Source organism: Bicyclus anynana, chromosome 22 (genome assembly GCF_947172395.1).
Source record: "Bicyclus anynana chromosome 22, ilBicAnyn1.1, whole genome shotgun sequence".
NCBI lineage: Eukaryota > Metazoa > Arthropoda > Insecta > Lepidoptera > Nymphalidae > Bicyclus > Bicyclus anynana.
The window spans coordinates 9430837-9440041 of NC_069104.1; the positions used below are offsets into that span (position 1 = coordinate 9430837).

Here is a 9205-nt window from a genome sequence, read left to right on the forward strand (position 1 = left end):
CCGCAGAATGAGTGCATAAATGAAATACGTAGATAATTATTATGTTTTCCATATATTACAAGCCTTCATTTGTGATCTATTGTGATTAAGTCTGAGAGGTAAGTGCATTTATCTTTTCAATAGAGAAGTCCTGGATTCGATTCCCACCTCTAAAATTAATGTAAAACATAGGTGATTTCCGCAGTCCGCAAAGTAGAAACTTCTGAATTCCAATACGTACCTAAATTGGTGATTAATTCTCTACGTATTTCCTCGTTTAATGGATCTATGTTTTGTGTTATTATTCCCTTTAAAGCTACGAGTATGAAGAATTCTACCATTTCATTCTTCTTTAAAAAAAAGAAAACTTGTAATAGGTAAATGTCTTGAATTTGATAAATATATCCATTCTCTGAAGGTGCTGGAATGGCGATCTCGCACCGGAAATCGCAGTGTTGGTTGCACTAGGTGGACCGAAGACATCAAGTGGGTTGCAGGGAGCCGCTGGATGCTGGCGGCTCGAGACCGCTGTGTTTGGAAGTCCATCCAAGAGGCCTATATCCAGCAGTGGACGTCCATCGGCTGTTGATGATGATGACTAGTCGGAAAAGGCTGTGTTAGGAGTTGGTACGACAATAGTCCATCGGGCAAGGATCGAACCACGACCTCTCGGCGATAGGTTCCCCTTTTACCGTTTAGTTTTTTGGCTGGTGGGAGGCTTCAGCCGTGGCTAGATTCCACCCTATTTATTTATTTATTTAGGGAGACCAACCGCAGAACATTGTATTGTCTATACATATTGATTACATACGTTGTGCCCAATGGTGAATGTTCAACTTATTACAGATCTTCACAACGCTTACAATATTTAAAAAATATAATACATAGTTCATGTTATCTAACTACAATATATATCTTAATTCTAAAAATTAAAAAATATTACAAAATATCTACAAATACGTACCGCCAAGTGATTTAGCGTTCCAGTACGATGTGCTGAAACCGAAATGGCTGTGGATTTTCATCCTTCTCCTAATAAGTTAGCCCGCTTCCATCTTAGATTTCATCATCATTTACCATGAGCAGACTAATTCACTATCTTTGACGTATGCTTGGAAATTGAGATTCTATGTAACAAAGGTCACCCGGTGCCTACTGGTGGATATCATACAGTAGATGACAGTAGAGTAGGTAGATGACATTTCTCAATTGATGTTTATTTCAATAGGTTAATAATGAAGATCAAAATAGTGAATAGGACAGCTTGTGAAATTGTAGTCAATGGCTAAAAGAATAAAAAAAGCTATTGAGACTATAAGTACCTCTGAGCTTTATAGTCATATCCGATTTGACGCATTATGTTCATGACAATCAATTTGACAGGACTTTTACATGTATTTTGAAATATTTTTTTGGTAATATTTGTTATTGGATCCACTGAAAGATTTTATATACGTTTACAACATTGTTTCTAAGTAATTTGATTGTACCTAGAGTACCTACTTCACTTAGAGTGGCTGATGAAATGACTGAAGCAAATGGTGTATTCTTTATGTATTTTATCTTACTGAAGTAGATACCAGTGACATGATAGCCCAGTGGATATGACCTCTGCCTACTAATCGGAGGGCGTAGGTTCGAATCCAGTTCGAAGCATTCACCTCCAACTTTTCAGTTGTGTGCATTTTAAGAAATTAAATATCACGTGTATCAAACGTTGAAGGAAAAGCAGCATTGGCCAGCGTGGTGGACTAAGCCTAACCCCTCTTATTCTGAGAGAAGACTTGTGCTCAGTAATGAGCCGAATATAGATTAATGATGATAATGAAGTAGATACTATACTTTTTTTTGCCTACTCAGACTAATTATTAAAACAGATTTCCTTAATAAAGTAGAATTATCAAGATTAGAAGTAAATTGCCGGGTGGTTATGGGCCGGAGATGGGCATTCCCTTTTTTGTGTCTATCTGTCTGTTAGTCCTGGCAAATCTCTGAAACGGCTGAGCCGATTATAAAGGGACTTTTACTGAAAGATAGAGGGGTTATGGAGCAATATATAACCTAATTTTATCCCTAAAAAAATTATGGTTCCCGCTAGATTTGGGATAAAGGTAATTTCACGTGTATGTACGATGTCGCGGACTAAATAACATAGTTAGTTACCTATTCGCTGAATATCACCCAAATGCATGACAACAGATAATAAAACCAGTTACTGATAGTGATGTTCTTTTGTTAATTTCAGTCGGTGTTTGACGCTGAAGATATGAAGCCGTGTTATAGATATATCACCTGTTTAAATACCGTCATACTAGTGTGTGCGATAGTGGCCAATAAAATACCGGATATGACAGGTAAGGGAAGCATCATCAATATCAACCGATATTCGGTCCACTGCTGAGCTCGAGTCTCCACCACGCTGGCCCAATGCGGATTGGCAGACTTCACACACGCAGAGAATGGGGATGATGACTACGTTGGAATATATTGATTTTTATAATAAATTCGGATAAATAAGGCCAATGTAAACTAATTTATACATAAAAAGCAAAGATTGACTGGATATTTGTAAAATAAATAAGATTATAAAATTCCAACATCTAATAAAAATCTTTTATCGTATTTAGATAAAAATTCATACAGTTTTAGCTTCCTTACATTAAATGTGACATTTTTTAATATATGAACTATAAACATAAACGCACAAATAACAAAGACATTAGTAATTTTGTTTGAACGCCCATACAAATCTAATGATCAGCGAGCCAACGACGTCACTAACTCGTGTCATTTTGTATGGAGCGTTTTTCAGGGATCCGCGGCAGCGCCGCAAACCTGACCCTATATATCCCTGTAGCTCCGAAAGTAATGATCGCAGATACCCTGTTCCTTTTATAAAATTGCTTTACTATTAGCATACTCTTAATTTATATACAATTTAAAAAACTGTCATCATCCCTATTAAGAAAATTCTCTGGTAGGTATGCAGATTTTCTCACGATGTTTTTCCTTCACCGTTGGATACGTGATATTTAATTTCTTAAAATGCACACAACTGAAAAGTTGGAGGTGCATGCCACGGACCGGATTCGAACCCACTCATTCTGGAATCGGAGGCAGAGGATACTTACATACCCACCTACCTCCATACCCAGTGGATATTAGTTATTACCTAAGGTAAGAATAAAACTCACTAAAGTACCTTCGTTACGTAAGCTGAGTATTTGGCTGGTGGGAGTCTTCGGTCGTGGCTAGTTACCACCCTACTGACAAAGACGGCCTCCGTAGCGCAGTGGATATATAAGACGGAGGTCCTGGGTTCGATTCCCGGCTGGGCCAATTGAGGTTCTTTTAATTGGTCCAGGTTTGGCTGGTGGGAGGCTTCGGCCGAGGCTAGTTACCACCCTACCGACAATGTCATCCTACTCCTAACAAGTTAGCCCGCTTCCATCTTAGATTGCATTATCACTTACCATCAGGTGAGATTGTAGTCAAGGGTTAACCTGTAGAAAATTAAATTTAAAAAAAAAGACGTTTCATCAAGATGAAAAAAAAATATAGTTGTTACGAAAATGGGGTAAATACGAAAAAAATTCGAAAAAATATTTATATCCTGACCTGAGCTACATCAAGCGAGTCGTAGAGATTCGCTGGATATAGGAACAGACGACTCAGGATCGCGATGTTTGAAGTCCCTACAAAAGGCCTATGTCCTGCAGTGGACGTCCATCGGCTGGTATGATGATGATGATGATGATGATGATGATGATGAATGATGATGATGACCTGAACTGACTGGATAAAGTTCTTGTCATGTTGCGCAAAAAAAATGTGTTTAATAAGTTGTTACGATATTTCACGATGTTTGTGCTCGTAGAACATTTTACCTTCTTTAATAAAACACTAACGAAGCCAGATCAAAATTTATCAATCCGTACAAGATTTCATCAATATTAATTTCACGCCAATTTTAATTTTTATGCCAATTATTTTCCCCGTGAGACTTATGTACACACCCACTCCTAACAGATAACATGTTTTTTTAAATACAAACTTTTCATTTCAAATAATCACAGCAAACTGATTATTAACCGTTGATTTAAAATTATAATATAAATATTTATTAATTATTTATATATATAATTACATATAATGTATTGCACCTTCCCGCTCTTTCTTCGCAAGTTCTCTCGTCAGGGGTTGCCTGCCTGGTAGAGATTACATATAGTAATAAGGCCGCCTTTGCATGCTAAGTTTAATTTATGTTTTTAATGTTTCAATTTATAATTATATTTTTGTGTGCAATAAAGTATTTCTTCTTCTTCTTCTAAAATTTCAGCACGATATGACTTACTCGTACCTCATCATTGGACACAATGATAATTTTATACTATAGATCGGTTACGTCCCTAAAAAATCACCGCAAAATGTGACCCGAATAACGAATAATAGGCTAGACCACTGAGCACACACATGCACAATTTTGTCTTTAATTCCATTATATATTTATTAAAAATCAAACGAACTTACCAAAGTGAAGTTCGATGATAATTATGTGAGCAGCTTCATTCGACGCGATATATAGTTTTTATAATATATAGTTTTTACACTTCCTGAACACACAACTCGACATTGTAGACGATATTTAGGTATTATTTGTTTAAATAACGTTCATTTTTGACCACAACTCATATGTGCAAAGTGAGGATGAATTTTTCACCCTCCCTCCATCTATCCCATAGTGTGGGGTATCGTTATCGGTATTTTTGTGCATTACAGAAGGGATTTAAATTAATCTACGGAACCCTACACTGCGCATGGCTCGACACGCACTTGACCGGATTTTTTTTTATTCTTTACTAATTACGAGTAGTCTTTGACTGCATTATCACCTGATGATAAGTGATGATGCAATCTAAGATGGAATCGGGCTAACTTGTTAGGTGTAGGATGAAAATCCACACCCATTTCGGTAGCTACACAACATCGTACCGGAACGCTAAATCGCTTGGCAGTACGTCTTTGCCCGTAGGGTGGTAACTAGTCACGGCCGACGCTTCCCACCAGCCAGACCTGGACCAATTAAGAAAACTTCAAGCGGCCCAGCCGAGGATCGATCCGGTCCGGGCATGCACCTCCAACTTTTAAGTTATGTGCGTTTTAAGAAATTAAATATCACGTGTCTCAAACGGTGAAGGAAAAACATCGTGAGAAAACCTGCATATCTGGGAATTTTCTTAATCTCTACGAGTGCGAAGTCTGGCATCTGGCAATGCGCATTGGGCCAGCGTGGTGAGCCCAAAATGGGTTGCCATTGATGATGATGATGATGATTTCCTCGTCATTAAAATATCTATGATCTTTACAGATACAAACAAAACAGAACTGCGACCACTTCTCATATCAGCAGGACTGGGAGACATTATCTTTATATCTGCCCCGATTGTTAACAACACTGACATTTATTACTACCTCAGCAATCCGAACGGCGATAGCACAAAACTGAACATCAACATTAGCAGAGTTATAATCGATCATTATATGGGACAGTCACGAAATTACGCCTATCTATGCAATAATATGACAGTATATTACGATGGCGTTATGAGAACAATAATGGCCACGACAATAAAACGAAAGATAATTAATTTTAATTACGAAAATCAATGTCACGATTCTTACGATTATTATAAACATAATGATTTCTCTATCGGACCGCTTGGTGAAGACGATCATGGCAACTGGGTGCTAAGCGCGTATTATGAAAACGATGATGGAGATTGGAATGAATTGTTTCAAGTCATAACTATTGAAATAGTGGGTAAGTCATACATAGTTTACATAGTTGTTCTACTTTCAGACGACTTTGGTTTTGGATATTAATGTGTTAACTAGAGAAACGTCACAGCAAAAACCCCATATCTATCTGTATGTCGTATTCGGAAACGCCCTAATCTAATCTAAGTACCTAACTGTTAAAATTCGTGATCGATTAACTCTAAAATGTAGCACAAAAATATGCCTTTTCAAAGCCTTCAGTACCCTAAATGTTGGGCTCGTTCAGTTGGCAATTTCTTATAGATGTATGCTCCTTGATTTTCAATAAGTTGTAAGTACCTGCGATGTTAATTAGATTCGTTGAATAAAATATTTTAACTTTAGATAAAGTAATACTTAACATAGAGAGGAACGAATCCAGACAGCCCTGAGCGGCGAAAACCAACGCAGCAACCCTGTTTATAGGTCCTCCTTGCACCGGTTCCTCAGTACTGAGAGGTGTGATACTTAACACTAACATTAGCTTGATTGTAATGTAATGTAATGTAATTTTATTGATCATAAATTCTCTTTGATCTTTGATCTTTCATTGATCATAAATTCTCTTTGATCTTTGATCTTTCTGATGAGTTCAGGTTGGAGTGTGGAGTGAGACAGGGGGGATTATCGTCTCCAACACTCTTCAACCTCTACATGAACCAACTAATTATAGAGCTCGGCAACGCTGGCGTCGGCTGCTCAATAGATGGGCAGTGTGTTAACAATATTAGTTATGCTGACGACATGGTGTTGTTGAGTCCATCAGTAAGGGCGCTCCGGAAGCTGCTGACAATTTGTGAGAGATATGCGCAGAAGCATGGCCTTCTGTATAATGTTAAGAAGAGCGAACTTCTGGTGTTTCGGGTGGGCTCGCGAAAATTAGAAAATGTACCACCAGTAACATTGGGAGGAATCGAGCTTCAGAGGGTGTCGGAGTTCAAATACCTCGGTCATATTGTCACTGAGGGTTTGTGCGACGACATGGACATGGAAAGGGAAAGGAGAGCTATTGCTGTCAGATGCAATATGTTGGCTCGCAGGTTCGCGCGGTCTACTGTAGACGTAAAAGTAACACTGTTTAAGGCGTTCTGTCAGACGCTATACACGTGCAGCCTGTGGGTCAACTATACGCAGAAGACATACAATGCACTCCGAGTGCAATACAACAATGCCTTCAGGGTGATGTTGGGGCTCCCACGGTACTGTAGTGCATCAGCAATGTTTGCGTACGGAAGGACTGACAGCTTCTCTACAGTCATACGGAAACGAACGGCAACGCTGATGAGCAGGTTGAGGGGGAGCACTAACACCTTCCTGAGGGTGATTAGCGAAAAGTATGACTGTCCCATACTGAGGCACTGGATACACACACATACCTGTGTGCCCGGTGTGTCAGTATGTAGGGGCAGATATCTTAAGTAAGTATTATACCTAAATATGTAGTGTTATTATTTCTCTTTTTTTATTTTTTATTTTTTTGGTCTGTATTTATTTTACTAACATATATTTTAAGCTATTGTCTTTTTTTTTGTACACTAACAACTATGGGTCAAGGCCTGAAATAAACATATTTTATATTTTTTTTTTTTTTTTTTTTTTTTTTTATATTTTTTTATATTTTATAAATGACATTCCATTAGTAAGTTGTAGGCTTTGCTGATAGTAAGTAGTGACTGGTAATAATTGCAGTTACTATTTTTATTATTATCATTATTTTTTTAAATATGACCAATATTTCTATTCCCCTCCAACTAGTCGGGAAAGACTGTATTAGGAGTGGGTACGACAATAGACCAACGGGACGACCAATCGCACAACCTCCCCTGGGTGATTAGTTCGTCCGCTCTTACCGATTATTGACGATGTCGCGTTATGTGGCTAGGCTTTTCGATCGTACTTTGGTGTCGAGAGTGGTGCGGGTTTGGTATAGTTTCTTTAAGTTACTTACTGTTTATAGGTTAATTTTAATTTACCATATTTATTTCAGAACCACTGGCAACATACACAGCAAAGGTAAAACTAATACCCGGCCAAACATTCAAACCACGTTTCCTTTACCCGATAAATTATCTAGAAAGTTGCGAAATAAACGCCCCTCGGACAACATTTGACAGGTTTTACGATAGAGACACTCTACACATGGATTCCTGCGGGTTCAGGATACCAAATGTGACCAAAAACGATCAAGGACATTGGAATATATTAGGCGTTGGTAAGATAGTTTACACGGGGAATGTTTATTTGAACATAGATGATAAAGATTTATGATGCAATTTGTTGTTTTCTTATTTCAATCATCAGCCTGTATCCGTCCACTGCTGGACATAGGCCTTTCCGAGAGCGCGCCTCCATATCTGATCCTTCGTCTTCCTCATCCAGCCACTTCCTACTACCTTCGTGATGTCGTCGGACTATCTGACTGGAGGGCATCTTATTTTAATACCTGATTCCATTATGGAGGGTAGCAAGTTTCAAGGGTCCAGATCTACATATTATTAAATAATACGTAATAGGGTAGTTGACTTAATATTTTAGCAGAAGGCTACAAAAGTGGATTTAAAATAATAAGAAAACCAGTGATGTACAAAAGTTATTATGATATTTGTCTGGACAACTTAATAAACAAATCAACCTGTAACCAAAATAAAGCTTTAGAATAGCAGCGAATAACCTTGAGTGGAGTCACGTTCAGTGTGAACGTTGTGTGTAGGGTTAAAGGAAGGAGGTTGATAGTCGACTAACACTTCCGTTTTCCACTCAAGTCACCCCGCCTATCCCAAGTAATCCATAAACAATTACACAACAAGAATGTGGACGGCTCGAACGCCATGAGAATACTGAAGTCGACCGGACCACGAGCGTATTATATCGCAAGTCGTCCCGCCAACCGATCACTACCCCTCTCTATCTCCCTTTACGGACAAATCGTGCCACCTAGCGTCGGCACGAGCCAACACGAAATCGAGTAAGGTCATATACATCTCAGACAACTATTTCATACAATGTATTCTTTATTTCATTTCTTTCTATATTGATTTTGATGAGACTTTCGGTAAAATTGAGTCATTTTAATAAATGTGACATGACGGGTAGCAGCGACAGTGAATGTACCATTTTTTTTTTGCTGCAGAGGAAACACCTCGAGCTGATCCCAGGACTCGGTAACTTGGGAGTAGGTTTAAGGGATCCCTTTAGAATCAACACTTACCTTCACTGCTCGAAATGTTCTCAATGCCAACAACAACAACAAAAAACAACAAAAAACAATTTATGATGAACAATAATTACAACACAAAACTTTATTGCACGAAATCACTGACGCGACTGGCAGCGTGACGGTGTTTACGCTGCCTACCAAATAACTGAACTCAAGCTTATTTATGTCTCTTATCTACTTGTAACTTAAATT

General features: G+C 38.3%; 1 protein-coding gene across 1 annotated transcript; it reads left to right on the forward strand.

Annotated features, from left to right (window-relative positions):
- Nucleotides 1–2204: 2204 nt before the first annotated feature.
- LOC112055460 (uncharacterized) lies at nucleotides 2205–8064 on the forward strand. Its single transcript, XM_024095584.2, has 3 exons — nucleotides 2205–2333; nucleotides 5348–5800; nucleotides 7784–8064. Exons 1-3 carry the CDS (start codon nucleotides 2246–2248, stop codon nucleotides 8062–8064), a joined length of 822 nt encoding a protein of 273 aa, XP_023951352.2. The 5' UTR covers nucleotides 2205–2245.
- Nucleotides 8065–9205: the final 1141 nt, after the last annotated feature.

Coding starts and splice junctions, on each gene's coding strand:
- LOC112055460 (XM_024095584.2), top strand. CDS start 2,246: ATGAAGCCGTGTTATAGATATATCACCTGTTTAAATACCGTCATACTA. Junction 2,334..5,347: donor TAAAATACCGGATATGACAG/GTAAGGGAAGCA, acceptor TGATCTTTACAG/ATACAAACAAAACAGAACTG. Junction 5,801..7,783: donor CATAACTATTGAAATAGTGG/GTAAGTCATACA, acceptor TATTTATTTCAG/AACCACTGGCAACATACACA.